At 44.1% G+C, this 21000-nt stretch overlaps 1 protein-coding gene across 1 annotated transcript in view; it reads left to right on the forward strand.

Moving 5' to 3' along the window:
• The window catches only part of PPP2R3A (protein phosphatase 2 regulatory subunit B''alpha), a 69600-nt gene that overhangs the window by 33110 nt on the left and 15490 nt on the right, over positions 1-21000 (forward strand). The window contains exons 5-10 of the mRNA XM_084846847.1: positions 417-519; positions 828-902; positions 4388-4474; positions 9750-9906; positions 10761-10809; positions 15042-15131. Of these exons, the coding sequence (XP_084702973.1) occupies positions 417-519; positions 828-902; positions 4388-4474; positions 9750-9906; positions 10761-10809; positions 15042-15131 (561 nt within the window). The remainder of the gene's footprint in view (positions 1-416; positions 520-827; positions 903-4387; positions 4475-9749; positions 9907-10760; positions 10810-15041; positions 15132-21000) is intronic.

Raw genomic sequence — 21000 nt, forward strand, 5'->3', positions numbered from 1 at the left:
CCCTGCTGCCGCCCTTATGGATTCCACCCCACCCCCACCCTCTGGCTATTTGCATAGGGTTAAACGCTCCCATCGGAGCAAATAGCATCTTTCCACCTACACAGATAACCCATATGAAGGCCACGATCTGGACTGGGATTGCAGCAGGGGGGAATTAGTTAAAGCCTCCCTCTCCTTATGCCAGAGCCCCAATCTGGATAGGGTTCCCCATGCTGACCATTTGTGGGTGGGGGAAAACTCCTGCACTTAAGGGCAAAACTCTGTGATTAGTGTGACATGTGGTTTGGCCCTTAGTTATAGCTGGAAATGAGGATTAAGGGGTTGAGCTGAAGGCCTTTCAAAGTAGTATTTTTTTTTTGTACTTTGGAAACTCAAATTCCTTAGAGTACTTTTACAGTCTTATTTCTCTTTTGTAGGATACTGCACAACTGCCATGATGATGCATCGAAATTCATTTGTCTTTTAGCAAAACCCAACTGTAACTATCTGGAACAAGAAGATTTCATCCCATTATTGCAGGTACGTGTGATTGCCCCTCAGGCTTCTCAGCTATGCCAGCCTGGAGCTGGTATTGCAGCAACAACAGAAGGGGCCGGGGGAAGTAAGGGCTCCCATATTCTGCCCTGGCCAACATGAGATGGTGGGACTCATAATGCAGTGGTGGATCTGCTGCTCTGCTCCTCCCTGGCTTCACTTTGAATTGCTCTTCTAGATAATGAAGGCAATGTGGCTTTTAAAATGCTACAGATATGTAGAAGAACTGCTATATAATATCACTGTGTTAACTTCCTAATTTGTATGGATGAAATAATTTGGGTATCTTTCAGGATGTAGTAGAAACTCACCCTGGATTGACATTTCTAAAGGATGCTCCAGAATTCCATTCCCGCTACATTACCACGGTAGGTTGGCTTGAACAATATGTCAGCATTTCTATAAGCAAAGGGTCATGATTCATTTTGAAGGAGAACAAATCAAGTTGTCTAATGGCATTATAACGTTTTGTTTCATTCATTTAATTCTTCATTGCCCTTAGCATCCTGTTTGCTTCTCTACAATGTTTGCTAAGTTGTTCACAATGATAGGAAAGTAAAACCAAGTAATGTAATGCAATGCATTGTAGGTGGGGCTATCTTTGAATACTGCTAGGAAACTGTACTTAGTCCAGACTGTAGCTTCTAGGTTACAAACTAGGACTGGTTGTTAGGAATGTATCTTGCTGGAGCTTAGCTCCTGTCCTGTCCTGTCCTGTCCTGTTCTGTTTCTAAGCACTCTTCAGACTGATGGTACTTCGATTTTAAAGCCCTACACAGCTTGAGACCTGAGTACTTGAAAGAATGAACCAGTTCGCACACCACAATAAGCCAGAATTTTTAAAAATTCTGGTTTACCATGAGGAAGCCAGTGTGTTCGTGCATGCGGCTCTGTTGCTCCTGCTTGGCTTTTCCTGCTAACAGGAGTTCATATACAAGCCAAGGACTCTCCATCCCTGGTTTGTTTAGCACCGAGGTGCAAAAAGCATGGCCTGTGGGCTATAGCAGCCCCCTAAGCCCTGTCTGGTGGCCCCCCAGAACCCTCAGGAAAAAAACACAAAAATTGCTCTAGGAATGGGCCCTGTGGTTCCTGCCATTTCAAAAAATTCTGGCTTACTAACTTGTCTGAGGGCTTCATCACATAGAGCTTTTATCCTGCGATTGAGATTGCTCCTTCATGGAAGTTTGCGGGCTCTTTACATGACGCTATGACCCTGCCATGACCCTCCTGCACTAAATGCCCTTTGTTCGTTTTTAAATAGATCACAGATAATGAGCTATCAAATTACCCTGTTGTGTTCCACTTCAGTTCCCTCCCTCAAAAGAGTTAAAGCGGTAAGAAGAGGAGCGAAATCAATTAAAGATAATGGAAGACACAGATACGGGGAGAAGGGTGCGGGGGCAGGGGGAGAAAGCGCATGTAAAGGGAGTCAGTGGTGATCCTGCATTTAAAACGGAAGCAGAAAGCCCTGTTTTAAATGAAGGATTCTAGGCTGCTGTAGAAATGCCCTGAATGTGGCTACTGTCTACTCCCACATCAACTTGTCTGTGCACTGAATTAATTTTTGAGGTATGGTGGGAGGCAACTGGAGAGAGGTTCTTCTTAGTTGTGGCACCCTGCTTTTGGATTTCTTTTTCCTGGGCAGGCTTGCCTGGTGCCTGCATTAGTGGCCTTCCAGTATTAACTGAATACTGTTTAAAATTTTCCCAGTCCTTTTAACTTGATGAGATATTTTTATGCTGCTATTTTTGTTCGTATTTGTTATTTCATTTTGTATGTGTTTTTATGTTTTGTTTTTACATGACCCAACTTGGAAATACTTATTGAAGGGTGGTATAAAAATTCACTAAGGGCACAGCAGTATCAGTTTGCCATTTGCTAGACAGAAGACTCTTGGAGGCTTCCAGCTGTCCTGTACCCTGCCAGGCAGCTGTGGAGAGGAGTGACAGAGGCAATTTTCACCTCTCCATCCCCCTTTTTTTAACTTTTCCCTCTGGATGCACCTCGGAGCCCGTCTAGAGGAACTGCATTGCTGGGGGCGGAGCTGGGGCTGGGAAAGCCATAGATTTTGCATATCCCAGGCTGTCCCCTCCCCAACCACAGGAATGCCCCCTTTTTGACCTCTGTAAGGTCATCTGTGGTTGCTTCTGCGACCTCAGAAAGCAGATGCTGTGGTTCTTTACAGCTGTGAGGGGGAGGGGGAGGCATTGGATCTAGAAGTCGTAGCACCCCCTCCCGAGGTCATAGCAGTGTCTACAACAGGAGGGGGCATCCAAAATATCCTGTGGTCCCTGGGACACACTCCGGGGGGCATAGGATTGCATCCTAAATAAATAAATGGCATAGACCAAGGGTACGTTAAGGACTGATTTCTCCCATATGATCCTACCCACACATTAAGGGCATCTCTACACCAGCCTAAAATCCTGCATTTAAAACGGGGCTTTCTGCTTCCGTTTTAAATGCAGGATCACAGCAACTCCTTTTTTCACCCGCTTCCTTTTCTCCCACCCCTTTCCCCCTCCTTCTCCCCGTATCTGAGTCTTCTATTATCTTTCATTGATCTCGCTCCTCTTCTTGCTGCTTTTCCTCTTTCATGGAGGAAACTGAAGTGGAACACAATGGGGTAATTTGATAGCTCATTATTTGCGATCTATTTAAAAACGGAACAAAGGGCCTTTAGTGCAGGAGATGACCTGGAAGGACACGGCGTCATGTAAAAAGCCCACAAACTTCTGAGAAGGACCAATCTCAATCATATGATAAAAGCTCCATGTGAAGAAAACCTAAGATCCTCCCCCTGTTCCCTCATCAATACAGCTGGTAATTATTTAGGACATGGCCTTCTCAACTGTTAGAGAAGAGACAGTCTTTGTCTGTTGTATTAGAACCCTTTTTTAGGGAGAATAATTTTGCTTCATTCTTGGTGGTTTTCAAGTGCCAAGCAAAGGTGGTTGCTTTCCAGAGGGGTGATGGGGGGTCGCTTAATGTTTAAGTTGATTTTTTTTTTTGGAGATGATCGTTTTGGTCTTGGTTGTTTAATTAGCTGTAGGTGTTGTGTTTTCATCGATTTTATCATGGTTTTAACTGGTATTGTGGATTTTAACAGAGCCAACCGTCCCATGAGGCAGGGTGAATCCCCTGCTCAGGCGATGGATTGAGAGGAGTGGCAGATTGTGTGCACGCACACACACACCCCTGCCAGGAAAGCCCCTGTGGGTACTACCACCACCACACTGGCTCTGCCTGCCTGCTGCAGCAAATGCCACAGTGGGAGAGCAGCAAGCAGAACTCCTTGGAGCTTGGAGGAGCAGCCATCACCCCACCCCCACCCCAAATCTCTCACTCTGAGCCCTCTCACAAAGCAAGAGATCAGGCAGCTGGGTTCTTTGGAGAGGCCGCCCATCTGATCTCTCGCTTTGGGAGAGTTCCCCAAACAAGAAATCGGGTGGGTGAACAGCCTCTCCAGAGAGTTGGGTCAGCTGCACAAAGCGTCCAACCTGCCTCTCTGGAGAGGCCACCTGCCCAATTTCTCATCTGGGGGTAGTGGAAAGAATGAGGAGGCGCCACTGCTGGATTTTAAGAATGTTCTTAGCTGCCTTGTGGATTTCTAATAAAAAGCAGAATATAAATATTTTAATAAATACCTGTATCTTAGACCACTCTAAGACTCTACACATTTTCTTGTTGCTATTCCTTTTAAATATCGGTTATTGTCAGAAACAGGATGCAAGATTTGTGTGGCTTTGGGGTGTGTGTGTGTGTGTGTTGCTAGTGTGGAATATTCCACACTAGCAATAAGTCCAGTTCTGATTTGCAAATGATTTTGAGACTTGTATTTCATCTTTTCCAGGTTATTCAAAGAATATTTTACACAGTCAATAGATCCTGGAATGGGAAAATATCTCTGACTGAGTTGAGGAAAAGTAACTTTCTGCAAGTAAGTTCATTTTTTTTATTCATATGGGCAGCAAGTATTTCCAAAACACTTTTTGTTCCTAAGGCCAAACAGAAAGTTCAGTTTTGTAGTGGGATTTAGCAGTAAAAGTACAATACGGCGGCAGATTTCTAGTGTTGAAGGATGCTAGATATGCCTCAATAAGGATTGCAGTGACCACATATGTATTGGTGGTGACGAAGTTAAATCAAATACCCCAAAGTTTGTTTTTTCTTCTCCTCTTCCCTTAGCCTCAATACCCAGTCATAGATGCCAGGAGCACAAGCCCTGCAGGAAGAGCCCTGGTCTGGTGGGTCGGGTTGCGTTTTACTTGCAGGAGTCCCAGGTTTGAATCCAGAGTACAACCCCATACCTGGAAAGGTGGGAGGTCTCCCCTCTCCCAGGCACACCTGAGCCAATCAGGAGGAGCACTCTATGGACCACTAGCCTGCCTGCTCCATGGGGCAGCCAAACCTTTAGCTCTCCCTGCCTTCCGCAACATCTTTGACCAACCCACATACCCCTGTTAGTTTGCCTGATAGGCCAGCTCTGGGCAGCATCCCAGCAGAACTCATTGCCTGCCCCTCATCATCCCCCCCATTCCTTCCTCTCCCTTTCCCTTCCCCTCCCATCTCCAACTGACTGCCTCATACACCCTGGCAGCAGCACCCATCCCACTTGTGCATTCTGGGCGAGCTGCCCCCTCACAGCCTAGGGAACCTGAGTGAGCAAAACGGAGTGGCCATTGCGTCTGAGCCCATAGCGTCCCTCCCAACCTTACAGTCCCATCCTGAGGCAAGCTGAAACCAGATCCTACTAAAGTGTGGGAACGGAATCCCTATCTATTACTCCCTAGCAACAAAGAAACAACACATCTGGCAAAATCAATGTCTTTACTGATCAGCATCTAGGATGGAGAAAGTTATAAGAGGGAAAGAAAGGTGTGTGGGGTTTTCAACCAGTAGGGATGGGATAACCTGCAGTTTTCAAGCTTGCCTAAAATTCTCCAAAAATTACTTTGAAGCTTGTTTTGGCTCACTCCCATTTTTTACATGTTTTCCAGCTCGTTTGAATGGGAGAAGTGCACATTTTGAACAGGGAAAGTGTGCATTTCTGTGCATATTTTTCAAAAGTGCACATTTTTCCTCCATTGACTAAAGTGTGAAAACGGGGGTTTTAAATACACATTTCTCAAGCACGATGACGAATTCAGGAATTTGCAAACATTCCTTGAAAGAAAGCACTCCTGCTTGTATTTGAGTTCAGAGTTGCAAATAGAACCTGTTTGCATGATTTGTGAACAGAAATGAAATTATTGTCCATCCCCACCCACCAGTCACCCCAGTAGGGCTTCTGTGCCTTGAGCAATGGCTCAACAGAAAGCAGAGTAACAGTTACAAGGTCCCTCATGGCACCATCTCCATGACAGGTACACTTTCACCCGTTGCATAACTCTCTGTTGTGGAGCTTGCAAGGTTGCTGGAGCCAGTCTGGAACAAGTAGGTTAACAGCCTTATGGAGGAACAGTGCTGTCGGTCATGGGGTTGGCCTCCTACATGGTCTGCATGGAACAGGTTATGGGATGGATCCTGTACCCGCAGAGAGCAAGGGGAGATGCAGAATAACAAGCAATATGAAGCAGCTGGGCTACATTATCTCTGAACCTGGATACCCAAATAGGTATTTGTAAGAGAGAGAGGAGAGTGAGCAGTGCTGCATAAGTGCTCTGGCACTGCTCATGCCTCAGCTCCACCCCCTACCCCTAATGGTGGACGAGAAGACAACAGTGACCGTGAATAAATGTCCCACTTCCCCTTTGGGTTTTTCATGAAACACTGTGTGTTCTGCTCCATGCATCTGGGCTGTGATCCTGAAAGGCAAAAGTGTTGACAATGGTGGCAATGGTTGGAACTGAGTGCCTGCCCTTTGCCAACAGAGAGCTTTCCTACACGTGAAGGGTGAGAGAGTGCCTCCCCTATGTGTGGGAGAGACTGCTCCCTGCTGTTGGGAGGAAGAGTGGCAGAGCAATACAGTTCAGACAAGACAGTATTCACATATAGCAAAGGGGGTAGGGTTACAGCAGTTAAACATCATCGTATGTGTTGGCCCTGGTTTTGCTTATTTGTAATAGATATACTGTCCGGGAACCCCAGTTGTTGGAGTGGGGTTGGCTGTTTGTGTCTGGAGTCCCAAAGCAAGATACTCATTAGGGTTCTAAGCAGAGAAGTATTAGCAACATACTCAACTTCTCCTATGTGGTCTGAGGCCAGGCTGTTTAGCACAAAGTGCTCCCTTTGTGTGCAAAGTGCCCTTTCACCATGACCGGAGTTTGCCTCTGTGAGCTTGAAGTGTGCACAACATGGGGCCAGAGAGATATAACCCCATGCTGCATGCCCAATCATCTGAGTTATAGTCTCTCCATGTGGGGTTTATATGCTGGTGGTGGTGTGCTATTATTGGGTGCTGAATTAATCCATATCCTGTGCTCTGTTGATGCAATGTGGGGATGATGATTGCCAACACAGGGGCACGTTTGTTTTTTGAATCTATTTTTATTTTGTTTTTACAAATAAAATAAACACTACCAACAATATAATCAAAATCTTCAGTTTCCAACAATACAGTATTCTAAAAAAAAGAAAAGAAAGGGAGGATAGCAGGAAGAGAGAAAAAAAGAAAAAAACAGAATTATATTAAACTTCAATAAGAACAAACCAAATATCCAAACAGTCTTATAGCACAGAAATAGAAGCAAACAATTCATTTCCGTTAGCCATAAATTACTATTCAGTTAACACGTATTAGTAAACATTAAAGGTTTAGCCGGCAAGGAACAGCAACAACAATAATCCCATAGTGATATTAATAGTAATAATACTAATGAAAAATGGGGAAAAGAGAAGTTTAAGAGAAATACAAAAACAGGAAGAAATCATTTATATATTTTAAGTAGTATCATATCTAAAGATAGATTTATATGTGTACTCATACATACACAAATATGCACTTTATTACAATATAACATAAAGAAAGAGGAGAAAGAAGAAGAAAAATGCAAACATTTATCTTTGGCCTACTGCCCAACTGCTTATCAGCTAAAACCCAAAAAACACTTTAAAAGAACAGTGAAAATGGCTAAATTCCAACTCCAGAGGCTGAGAGAGTTGGTTCCCTGAATTTAATTTTAAAACCAATTAAAAATGTTTCTGCAGCATCAGGATCCAAGAATCTTTTCATCTGATCTTCAAAAAGAACGCAAAATGTAGCCGGATATTTAATATGATATTGCAGGTTAATTTGCTTTGCCAAATTTCTTGCCTTGGCAAATTGCCTTCTTCTGTCAGCAATTTCTTTAGTATAATCATGAAAGAGCACAATCTTGTCATTTGCTGGCTCCCACCGGAGCTCACCTCATTCTCTTCCCAGACTCATAAGGTAGTTTTTTGTGGAGACTCGTGAAAATTGAACAATAACAGTCCCAGAAGTCCCTTTAGTGCCACACATTGAACCAGGAACACAATATGCATGCTCAATATCAAGTAAAAAATCCAGATGGTAAAGCAAATAGCTCGTGCAGAATGTATCCATAAATTCTGCCAAGCTTATATCAGTAGCCACATCTTTAATACCAAGGATACGTAGATTCGCTCTGCGTGTGAAAGCCTCCAGTTGAGAGATTCGAGCAGACAAAACATTATGAGACACTTTCATAGCCATTTCATGCACAACAATCCGATCTTCAAGATCATTAACCTTCACTTCCATCTTTTGAAAAGAGATATTAATTAAATCTACAGCCCCCTGAAGGGCGGTTATTGAGTCCTGAATTGTTTCAAGTTTCTTTGACTGCTCTCATAGCTGCGAAGACATAGTTTTTATCAAAGCAAACAACTCCTCTTCATCTCTGGCATTTCTAGAAACCTTTGCCAGGGGAGCCACTGGGGGGGGGGGGGTAGGTGGCGTTTTCAAGCCTTTCCTTTTTTCCTTTGGTACTGCCATCCCCCATTTTCCAAAGCACAACAAGCAAGTATAATTGCAGAAACAAGAAAAACAAACTTACACAGATTTAATTACAAGTCCTCAGATATTGCTGGTAGTTTAAATTCAGAGATGTTGTTTGGAGCCGTTTGTCCTTGTGTCTCCTAATTGCTTAGAAGTTTCAAACAGTGTGCAGTAGCTGACACTCAGGCATCTATTCTTAGATTTCAGCCCTTCTGTTTCTTCACAAAAGCAGCTGTTCTTCCAAGATTTCATCCAGGTGGTACTGTAAGCTTCCCCTTTTAATTCCAAGGGAAGATAAAAAGGTTTCTCAACCTTTTCCCCGCTGTTTGAGATAAGCAACCTGGAGAGCTCTGCAAGTCACTGCCAGACGCCATGGCTCCAACCGGATGTCACCCACACAGGGGCGCGTTTGTTGAAAAAGAATGCCCTCCCATTGAAGTCAGTGGGAAGGACGTTCTTGTGCCAGGTCTGGAACGTATGTAACTGGAGCACAGCTGTGAATTGAAGTGGTATAAGATATGGTGTAAGTGTACTCCTCCCCTGTGCTGCCTACATCTTGCCCACATCTCTATCCCTTTTCAGCCATTCCACCAGTGTATCTGGGGTGTACCACTGGTATAAATTTTGTGGTGGTGGTGTACCTTATATTCCATTGGCATAGTGAAGCTTCAGCCAAATTGTAAAGCCCCTCCACTGGCAGAACTCAAGTATGGAATTTGCACCCTAAAAAAAGCTCATTAATTGGTTTTAGTTTGATTTCCATAACTCTTCCGACTTCCTGTCATGTTTTTTGTGGGATAGTACAAACAGATAGTGCTGTTGGGAACTTCCAAGTCGGACAGCAAGTCTCAAACAAAGAGCAATATTAATTAATGGTATGTCTTCGTAATAGGAAGCACAGCTATAAGATACTCTTCCTTCAGCTTTATTTTTGGCAAACATTGTTTTGTCTGGAGGGACATCCAAATCATTCTATATTTCTTCATAATTAAACACTTGTACAAAAACAGGTGTGTTTACCAAAGTAGAGCAGGATGTGATTATCATATGGGAGTCTCAAAATAAGACACACAGAGAAGTTGAAATGATAATTATGCTTGTTTGTGGATTTAAAAAATCTTATTGTAAACTTTTAAGGATTTATACAGCCTTTTTGCAGCTTAACGTGGATAGTGAATAATAATAAAGATTGACACATAAGACATCATTCTAGTCAGAGTATCTGGTACTTGTTCAGCACCTTCTATGTAGAATGAATCCATTCTCATCTTTTCAGACTTTAGCCCTCTTGGAAGAAGAGGAAGACATAAATCAAGTCACTGATTATTTTTCCTATGAGCACTTCTATGTCATTTACTGTAAATTCTGGGAATTGGACACTGACCATGACCTCTACATCAACCAGAAAGATCTAGCTAGTTACAATGATCAAGGTAAGCAGATTCAAGAACAAGAGAAGCATTGGTTACTATTACTAATATAAAATTAAATATTGTCTAATTTATGCCTGAAGGGCATCCCAGATTACCACACTTTGATATATCTTCCTCCCCATTCTTATGGAAGAACTCTAGCATATCTCTTGCTGTTGCTTCAGTCACTTCATTATTATGCAAAGTAAGCATGCATAATGCTAAGCATGCATACAAAGTAAAGCAGCCCATGCTCTAGTGCAAGTTAGAATGGAGGTAGCTTTTCCCTGTTTAGACTGCAAATGCTGAATAAGCTGAAGGCTAGCTAATATCTTAAAGAACTACTTGTTATGCCATAACTTTGCATAGAAAGATGTGTGAAAACATAAAACCATAACCAGGAATCAAATCTGAACAACTTCTTCACCATCCCCAAACTCTGCTATAATTACTCTATAGTAATTTTTGCCCTAATTCTTCAGTTGATTAAAGCACGCAGGTTTTCATTCTTTTAATATTTAACTGAAGACCTCAAATTCTGCAATTTTTATATACTATGTACACACATCCTACAGACTGTTCCGCATAGTCAGGATAATTCTTACAGATTTTAAAGTAAGGAACAGAATGACTAGATGGAAGGTATTCAAAATTCAAACTAGTGAATGGTAATAATCTGATATATAGTAAAAGCATGTCCAATAAGGAAAATCATTTTCATGTTGCATTTCACACAAGATTGGAAAACATTTCATATATGATGATTTTTCTGCACTTAGGTAACTTTTGTATAGGAAAAAGCAGCAGTTGTTAGAATTATAGAAACCACGCTCAAGAATCTAAAATATTCCTAATTCCTGTTTCTTCATCTACAGCTCTGTCAAGCAGGATTATAGAGAGAATATTCACTGGAGCTGTGCTTAGGTAAGAAAGTGGGGAGGAATTAAAACTGGAGAAAGAAACCTAGTTTGGGCAGAAAAAACTGGAATGGGATTCAGAAAGATTAATGTAGGATGTGATCCCTTTGCTTTCTTGTCTAAGGGTGTTTCGATATGTGCAGCCTACATTAGCTTTCTTTAAAATCATTTCCTAATGCAAATGTTAATGTTCAGATTGGCTGCAGTATACATTCAGATTCTCTTCTGAATTTTATCTTCTCTCTCATGAGCAATGCTCAAAAACAAAACAAAAAGCTCAAATGCACTTTTGAGTGTCATGTGAAATTGCCCTGACTCCTGCACAATGCACATCCTGTGTCAGAAAATCTCAGAAAATCTCAAGCAATGATTTCTGCCATAAATCCAGGGAAAAAATATTTTCAGCTAGAGATATCATGGGTTAAACCTTGGACTTGTGCATGCATAGGCGGGAGCAAGGGGGCATGTGTCCACCTTACGGAGGCAGTGGGGGGAGTGCTGGGGGCCAGACTATACCGAGGCTGGGCGGCAGGCGCTGGTGGGGTGTGAGGGGCAGGCCATGCCAGGTAAGGGGAACAAGGGAGAGATGCGTAATATCTGTCCCCTGTTCCAGGCCTGTCCATAACCAAAGGGTAGCTGGGGGAGGCGTGACTCCATCTTCTGGCCTTCGTTTGCTGCTCTGCAATGCCAGGTCTGTTACCCAGAAAACCTCCCTCATCCAGGACATGATCCTGGATGAGGGTGTAGACCTGGCATGTATTACGGAGACCTGGCTGGCTGAGGCTGCTGTCCAACTCTTGCGGCCATGTGTCCAGCTGGATTTTCGTAAGCACAGCAGCCAAGGGCTGGGGATCGGGGAGGGGGAGTGGCTGTTATCTACAAAGAGTCCTTGGTCTTCACCAGACCCCCTCTCCGGGAGACCAAGGTTGCTGAGTGCATGTACTGGAGGTTGGACCTGAGGGGCAGTCTGGGGATTCTGCTCGTGTACCGTCCACCCCACTGCACGACTGACTCCCTGGCCAAGGTGCTTGAGGTGGTCTCTGATGTGCGTGTGCAGTCCCCTAACTTATTGGTGTTGGGGGACTTCAATGTAACATTCAGAGGCTGTCCTCACAGGGGCACCTCGGGACTTCATGGAGACCATGGCTTCCTGGGAGCTGCACCCTATTCCAACTGGTCCCACCCATGTAGCCGGTCAGGCGCTAGACCTTGTGTTTCTTTCTGGGGAAGCAGGGAGTGATCTGAAAGACGGGAGTATATCCACCACCCCTTTGTCATGGTCAGATCACTATCTGGTGACGTTGGACTTCTCGGTTCCACAACCCCTCCGCAGGGGTGGAGGACCCATTAAAATGGTCCGCCCCAGGCGTCTTATGGATCTGAATGGATTCCTGAACGCGCTTGGAGATTCTCTGGAGCACGCCAACAGCCACTCGGTCGAGACCCTGGTGAGTGGCTGGAATGCCGCAATCACTGGGGCATTAGATTGGGTGGCTCCGAAACACCCTCTCCCCCTGAACAGGGCTCGGACTGCATCATGGTTCAATCCGCAGTTACGAGCTCTGAAACAGGAGGTGAGACGGCTAGAGCGCTGGTGGTGGAAGTCTTGCTCCAAAGACAATCAGACACGGGCTAGAGCTGTATCTTCAGCCTATCACGTGGCGGTGAAGGCAGCAAGAAAGGAATGTTATGTTGCCTCTATCACGTCCGTAGAGTGCTGTCCCAGGAGGCTGTTCCAAGTGGTCCAGAGCCTGGTCGGTCCAGTTGCTCTGGAACCGCTGGAGCATTCTAAGGCCTCCTGTGAGGCCTTGACAAGGCACTTTGCGGATAAAATTGATTGGATTAGGAGTGCTATTCCATGCGCTGTGGATACAGTTAGTGAGCAAGAGGCGGTCTGTGGCAAACTAGTTTTGTGGGATCAGTTCCAGCTTCTTCCTTCTGATGAAGTGGACAAGGTGCTTTTATCTGTAAGGCGGACAACCTGCTTACTTGATCCTTGCCCATCTTGGCTCATTATAGGCTGCAGAGAGAGACTGGGTGAGGGGATCAGGGCAGTGGTGAACGCCTCCCTTGAGGAGGGAGTGATGCCATCAGCCCTCAAGGAGGCAGTGATAAGACCACTCTTAAAGAAGCCCTCCTTGGATCCCCAAGTTCTGAACAACTTTTGCCCAGTCTCGATTCTGCCATTTTGGGGCAAGGTGATTGAGCGATGCAGTTGAAGGCACACTTGGAAGAAGCCAATTATCTAGATCCATTTCAGTCGGGCTTCAGGCCTGGGCATGGGACAGAAACGGCTTTGGTCGCCTTGGTGGATGATATGAAGAGGGCTCTGGATAGGGGCAAATGCTCCTTCCTTGTTCTCGACCTCTCAGCAGCTTTTGATGCTCTCCTCAATGTCTCAGCAGTTGACCACGGTATCCTCCTGGACCGCCTGGAGGGGTTGGGCATTGGAGACACTGTATTGCAGTGGTTCCGGTCTTCCTCTCCGGCAGGTACCAGAGGGTAGCACTGGGAGAGGAAGTTGTGGACCTGTGGCCGCTCACTTGTGGGGTGCCACAGGGTTCCATCCTCTCCCCGATGCTATTTAACATCTATGTGAAGCTGCTGGGGGCTATCATTAGCAGGTTTGGGGTGCGGTGTCATCAATATGTGGATGACATGCAGCTCTACCTCTCGTTCAAATCTTCACCAAGGTTGGCTGTAGAATCCCTGTCCAAATGTCTGGAGACGGTGAGTGGCTGGATGGGGAGGGATAAGCTGAAGCTGAAGCTGAAACCTGACAAGACCGAGGTACTTTTGGTGGGAAACAACAGGAGGTTGGGATGTTGACCTGGTGTTGAATGGGGTACGGCTACCCTTGAAAGACCAGGTCCGCAACCTGGGGGTCATTTTAGACTCCCAACTGTCCATGGAGGCTCAGGTGTCAGCTGTGAGCCGGACAGCACTGTACCAACTCCATCTGATATGGCGGCTGCGCCCCTACCTTCCCGACCATCTGCTCCCATCGGTAGTACATTCACTGGTCTCCTCTCGTTTAGACTACTGTAATGCGCTCTACGTGGGGTTACTGTTGAAGACAGTTCGGAAGCTGCAGCTGGTACAGAACGCGGCGGCTCGCCTGATTAAAGGCAGCCGCTGTCGAGATCACATCACTCCAGTGCTGAAGGAGTTGCACTGGTTTTCCAGGCCAAATTCAAGGTGTTGGTTTTGACCTTTAAAACCCTATGTGGTTCCGGCCCAGCCTATCTTAAGGAGCGCCTCCAACAACACCAGACAGGCCGCTTAACAAGATCCGCCTCGGATGGCCTTCTCTCTGTCCCATCAGCCAGGACAGCTAGGCTGGTGAGGACGAGGGAGAGGGCCTTCTCTGTGATGGCCCCCACTCTGTGGAACTCCCTCCCTAGGGAACTCCGTCATGCCCCCTCTTTAATGAGCTTCCGCCATACATTAAAAATGTGGTTGTTCAGGCAAGCATTTGAGGTGGGTTAGGGTATTTTTTATGATGTTTTTAATGTAGAATTTTATTGCTTTAACTGTTTTATTGTTGTACATCGCCCAGAGTGGCTGGGTGACCGGCCAGATGGGGATTAATAAATCAAATAAATAAATAAATAAAATTCATGTCACATGCTCTACCACTGAGCAATACTTGTATCCCTCTCTGTATATTGGGGTACATTCACAAGGAAGCTTTATCATGGAAGCTTGTCAGGGGAGATTATGATGGGTGATTGTCAGGGGAGAGTTGCTACATGGAGACATTTGCTCAGCATAAATCATTATATAAAAACTCCAAGATCCTGATGCTGCGAGAATAAAGATACTTTCATTTAAAAGTTACCTTATCATTAGTATAAGACTCCTGATCTGCTCTCTGAAGTACTACTTCAGGTTAAAACAGCATTGCTGTTCAAAGAATCAGGGAGTGGGTAACCACCAGCTCTAACACATTCCCAGGAATTGACATTTAGAGTGCAGTCCTATACATGTTTAGACAGAAAAAGGTCCTACAATTCCCAGCATGCCCCAGCCAGAATGCCTAGCTGAAGGAATGCTGGGAGTTGTAAGACTTTTCCTGTCTAAACATGCATAACATTGTGCTCTTAATCTCTGATGTGTATTCAAATGTCTAAAAAGTTCCCTTCACATGGTATTTGGTGAGTTTTTGAAATTTGTCTTTGGTTATATTTATTTACATGATTATTTAGGATTTCACTATATATTCCTTGTATATTTTAGAGGAATTCAAACACACAAAGAGAATCAGATGAGCTATGCAGACTTTGTATGGCTTTTGATCTCTGAAGAAGATAAAAGAAGCCCCACAAGGTAAGATAAGAGATCCAAAATGTTAAAGTAGGTGATGTAAAAAAATGTTATAAGAATACCTGTTATTATCAAAATATGTGTAGTTGCAGGTAGTTAAGATACATGTTATATAATTCCAGGGGCAAATAGCAGCTTCTGGGGAGGACTTTTGATGGAAAATAGCATGGCTGAAAGGATTAAACTTCTGCACTGTAGTCCCAATCCAGAAAAGGTTCCCCTCATGGCTGATGTTGGTTGTTTTGATTATTATTTATCATGTATAAAGTGCCTCAAACTTTCTAAGCACTGTACAAAGATTTTTTTAAAGACCCTAACACCCCCCCAATAGGCTTACAATCTGGTAAACACAACACAAAAGGAAAAGGGGAGGGGGAGGGGGAGGGCAGAGCAAAAGAAAGAGGTGTGATCAGATTTAAGCACACTATTTAAAAATTCTATTTAAAAACACAAATTAAGGTAATGTGTACTTTGATCCACAGAGACTGCATTTCACTGAGCAAACTGAATGTATAGAGTTCATGCAATTTGTTTTTGCAATTATTTTAAACACTGGATGAATTGAGTGAAGATCCTTAAAGTTCCATTTGGTCCAGTACTTTCCCCCCTCCACCAATCACTGCCCTCTCCTTTCCCCCACCCCCTTGTTCCACCTAGCCATCACTTTCCTTTGTATGTTGAGGAATTCCTTTGTATGTAGAGAGCTTTGGCTATTGGGCGGTATAGAAATGAAATAAATAAATAGAAATGAAATAAATAAAAATGTTCCTTTTGTATGTCCATCATTGTTTTCTCTTTTCTCTTTTTGCTGCACTCTCACAAGATACCTTCACCTGCGGGCTGTCTTCACAAGCAATTTAATGCAAAGTTAGAGCAGTCTGAGTTCCTTCAGGGGCATTGCTAGGTTCTTAAAAGATCCAGGGCGCAGGCCCATAACACAGATTTTCTCATATATATATATATCCGAGTCTAAGCGCACCTCTAGTGTATGTGTGTGTGTGGTGTGTGCATATGGTGTGCTTGCGTGTGTGTATAGATTACATACAAGTACAAAAAAGGGCCACAGTTGTAGAAACTGTGATAATTACAATTTGTCTAATAATACTAATTTGTATATACCTGTGATTCAGATACTTCTGTTATCTACCAGTATATGTACAATTGTATTCATATGTATAATTATAATGTTCTCACAACAACACTATTCTAAATAGATAACTAACACTCACTACGTCATTGTGTGTGTTTCCATATTGTTACAATATCATATTAGTATAACCTGACCCACTTACAGTTCACTAATTTCCTATAGATTACATACATACATAGATAGATACATAAGAAGTGTGCACTGACCCCTCCACCCCACTTCAACTCACACCCCGATTCAGTGTTTTGGAAAACATCCCGCTTTTGTGCTGAACAATTTATAGTTGGACCATTTCAGCTCAGCACCAAACCTGAGTCAACGTTTGGTAAAATGAGTCTTTATGTTTCTTGCTGACTACCATGGGAAATTGACAAATAGATTTAAGGGATTAGACCTGATAGACAGAGTTACTGAGATACTATGGACAGAGGTCCGTAACATTGTTCAGGAGGCAGCAGCTCAATCCATGCCAAAGAAAAAGAAATGCAAGAAAGCAAAGTGGCTGTCTGATGAGGCTTTACAAGTAGCTGAGAAAAGAAGGGAACCGAAAAGCAAGGGAGAAAGGGGAAGATATATCCAACTGAATGCAGAGTTCCAGAGAATAGCAAGGAGAGACAAGAAGGCCTTCTTAAATGAACAATGCAAAGAAATCAAGGAAAACAATAGAATGGGAAAGACTAGAGATCTAGTCGGAGATCTCAAGGGAATGTTTTGTGCAAAGACGGACATGATCAAGGACAAAGAAGGCAGGGACCTAACAGAAGCAGATGAGATTAAGAAGAGGTGGAAAGAATACACAGAAGAACTATACAGGAAAGATCTTAGTGTCCCTGATAGCCATGATAGTGCGGTCACTGAACTTGAGCCGGACATTCTAGAGAGTGAAATCAAGTGGGCCTTAGGTAGCATTATTAACAACAAAGCTAGTGCAGATGACAGTATTCCAACTGAGCTATTTAAGATCCTAAAAGATGATGCTGTTAAAGTGCTGCACTCAATATGCCAACAAATTTGGAACACTCAACAGTGGCCGGAAGACTGGAAAAGGTCAGTTTACATTCCAGTTCCAAAGAAGGGCAATGCCAAAGAATGTTCAAACTACCGTACAATTGCACTCATTTCACATGCCAGCAAGGTGATGCTCAAAATCCTACAAGCTAGGCTTCAGCAGTATGCGAACTGAGAACTACCGGAAGTACAAGCTGGGTTTTGAAGAGGCAGAGGAACTAGAGATCAAATCGCCAATATTCGCTGGATCATGGAGAAAGCAAGAGAATTCCAGAAAAACGTCTATTTCTGCTTCATTGACTGTGCTAAAGCCTTTGATTGTGTGGATCACAACAAACTGTGGCAAATTCTGAAAGAGATGGGAGTACCAGACCACCTTACCTGTCTCCTGAGAAACCTGTACGAGGGTCAAGAAGCAACAGTAAGAACCGGACATGGAACAACCGATTGGTTCAAAACTGGGAAAGGAGTACGACAAGGCTGTATATTGTCACCCTGGTTATTTAATTTATATGCAGAGAACATCATGAGAAACGCCGGGTTGGATGAATCACAGGTCGGAATTAAGATTGCCAGGAGAATTATCAACAACCCCAGACGATACCACCTTAATGGCAGAAAGCGAAGAGGATCTAAAGAGCCTCTTGTTGAGGGTGAAAGAGGAGAGTGCAAAAGCTGGTTTGAAACTCAACATTAACAAAATGAAGATCATGGCATCTGGCCCCAACACTTCCTGGCATATAGAAGGGGAAGAAATGGAAGCAATGACAGATTTTATTTTCTTGGGCTCCAAGACCACTGCAGACGGTGACTGTAGCCATGAAATTAAAAGATGCTTGCTCCTTGGGAGGAAAGCTATGACAAACCTAGACAGCATAGTAAGAAGCAGAGACATCACCTTGCTGACAAAGGTTCGTCTAATCAAAGCTATGGTTTTCCCAGTAGCAACGTATGGCTGTGAGAGCTGGACTATAAGGAAGGCTGAGAACTGAAGAATTGATGCTTTCGAACTGTGGTTCTGGAGAAGACTCTTACAAGTCCCCTGGACTGCAAGGAGGTCAAATCAGTCAGTCCTAAAGGAAATCAACCCTGAGTGCTCATTGGAAGGACAGATACTGAAGCTGAAACTCAAATATTTTGGCCACCTAATGCGAAGAGAAAACTCCCTGGAAAAGACCGTGATGCTGGGAAAGATTGAAGGCAAAAGGAGAAGGGGAGGGCAGAGGATGAAATGGCTACATAGCATCACTGATGCAATGAATATGAACTTGAGCACACTCCGGGAGACAGCAGAGGACAGGAAGGCCTGGCGTGCTATGGTCCATGGGTGTCAGGGTGGACACTGAGCCCATAGAATCCCAGAGTAGTTCTGATTCTGAGGAAGAGCAGTCGCTCCTGGGAGAGGAGCGCGCTCCTCTTTCCCAGGGCCCACAGCCGACGGAGATTCCTCCCACCAGCATTCCTAGATTAGAAAGCAGTCCAGGGAGTGACCAAGCACAGATAGCAGACTTGGTGGATGCGCGACGCAGATGCAGAGAGCGGCGCCAGATGGAGGGCGCGGAAAGGAGGCGCAGTGCCCGGTTGGCGCGCAAACAACGGCTGCGCCCCAAGGATCCAAGGGAAAAGGGGAGGGACTCTCCCTAGTCCTTAAGTTCAGGGGTCTGCCAGTAATTCCCTTTCAAACGGGGACCAACTGTTTCAACTTAGGGCATAGGTATTCTGCTGCTCAGATCTAGTTGCTACCTGTAGAGTTGTTAAATTGTAAAAGAAGAATAAAGCTTTGAAAGGAATCCCTTTGTCTGTGTCTGGACTTGGTTACTGGATTAGACTGAGAGAGGCCTCCAAGGAGCCCTTGACAATGGGGTCACGAAGAGTTGGACACGACTTAACGACTGAACAACAACAACCATGGGAAATTAGAGAAAAACTGTAACTTTTTTCTCTTGGTCAGAACTGGATTATAATTTCAAGCATAGTAACCCCATAGAAGGGGATTACACCTGCCCAGTGTCAGAAAAATAGGTGCAGGGTTTATATTTTGATTTTCTTTTAAAGGGAACTGCCAATAACATCTTTATTACTTAGAAGAATTGGATAAAATTTTCAGGATTCATTGCCCCGTCAGAGGAGATCATGTCTGCCAAATTTCAGAATGATGGCCACAGGGATTTTTGTGCAAGTGTGGCCTTGACATTTTGAGGTCTCCAAAAGAGAACATACTTATCTCCCTATGTTCCTTGTGGACCATTGTTCTGAAAATTACAGACAGCCTAGAGTTGTCCCTAAGTATGAAACCAGCAAAGTTTCAGAAGGATAGGTGCAGCAGTTCATGTGGAAAGGGAGTTCTCCAATTTGGGGAAGGGAGTGATTTGCTTTCCTTTCCCTTCACCCTTCCCCAATAGTTTTTGGGTAAGTTTGTATGAAAATGCACAGGTCATTAGAGGTGTCCTCCAGGCAAGAAACCTGCATGAAGGATATACATGCATGCACATTTAGAAATACTAGAATTTATTTACATTTCACCAATGTTAGCAGCAGGGGAACATGGGTGGGAAGGTGCTATTGAACTCATGTCCTGCTTGTGGGTTTCCTGTGGGCAACTGGTTGGCCACTGTGTGAACAGAATGCTGGACTAGATGGACCTTGGTCTGATGCAGCATGGCTCTTCTTATGTTCTTAAATAGAGAGTGCCTCTGAGCATATGCAGAATGCTTTTCTTTCACCATTGCACACTTACGTTCTCCCCCTACCAATTCTAGTCCCCTCTATGCAACCATCCCTCCTCATTCTACCATCCTCCAGCATCTCTTCATAAAAACAGATGTCTTGTTTCATGCAACTCTCTTCTACGTCCTCCTTGTTATGCACAAACTCTCATTGTATCATCCTCCCCCTAACTTCATTTGTGTCAAGACTTCACCAGGATTCATCCAATGAGTCTGTTTTCAAAACTAGGGTTAAGTTATGGAGAAGCTCTGAGCATGTACTAAGTGCCTTTCCCTCACCACTGAAGCTAGAGTTCATGCAAAAAAAACAACAACACCCCACTCAAATGACAAAACATGCATTGGACTGAGCTGAAAGGGTAGTAAATTCAGTAGACGGAATTGGATAGGCACTGTATTAAGCCTGCAGTACCATGTTCACAACTCAGGACTTATTTCTGAGTAAACATGCAGAACATCAAGGTGCAAATCTCCCTACAAAAGTAACTTGTGCTGGAATTCCGTACACAGTTCTCTTGAGGAGAAGCCTCATTAAACATAATGGGGTTTCTGAGTAGGCATACACAGGATTATATAAATGAGCAGTATTTATGTCCCCTCCACTTCAAAAACAAAGCCCAAACTTCTATTTTTATTAAAGCTTTCTGTTCATAGTAACATAGGAAGCTGCCTTATACGGAGTCAGACCCTGGGTCCATCTAGCCCAGTATTGTTGACACTGAATGGCAGCAGTGACTTTCCAGGATTTCAGGCCAGATTCTTTCCTAGCCCTACCTGGAGATGCTGGGGATTGAACCTGGAACCTTCTGCATGCCAAGCATATGCTCTACCACTGAGCATATGGCCCTTCCTATTGCTGGATAATGGCAACTGACAAACAAAACAGCCCCAGATTTGTTTCTCTGCAACCATGTGAACCCACTTTTCTCAAAGACTTGAGTGAGAAGGAGAAAAACTAATCCTCTTGTCTGTCAAATGCAGTTCAGAA

This window comes from Heloderma suspectum, chromosome 3, assembly GCF_057233095.1.
Source record: "Heloderma suspectum isolate Gila_16-S chromosome 3, 16-S_ref, whole genome shotgun sequence".
Classification (NCBI taxonomy): Eukaryota; Metazoa; Chordata; class Lepidosauria; order Squamata; family Helodermatidae; genus Heloderma; species Heloderma suspectum.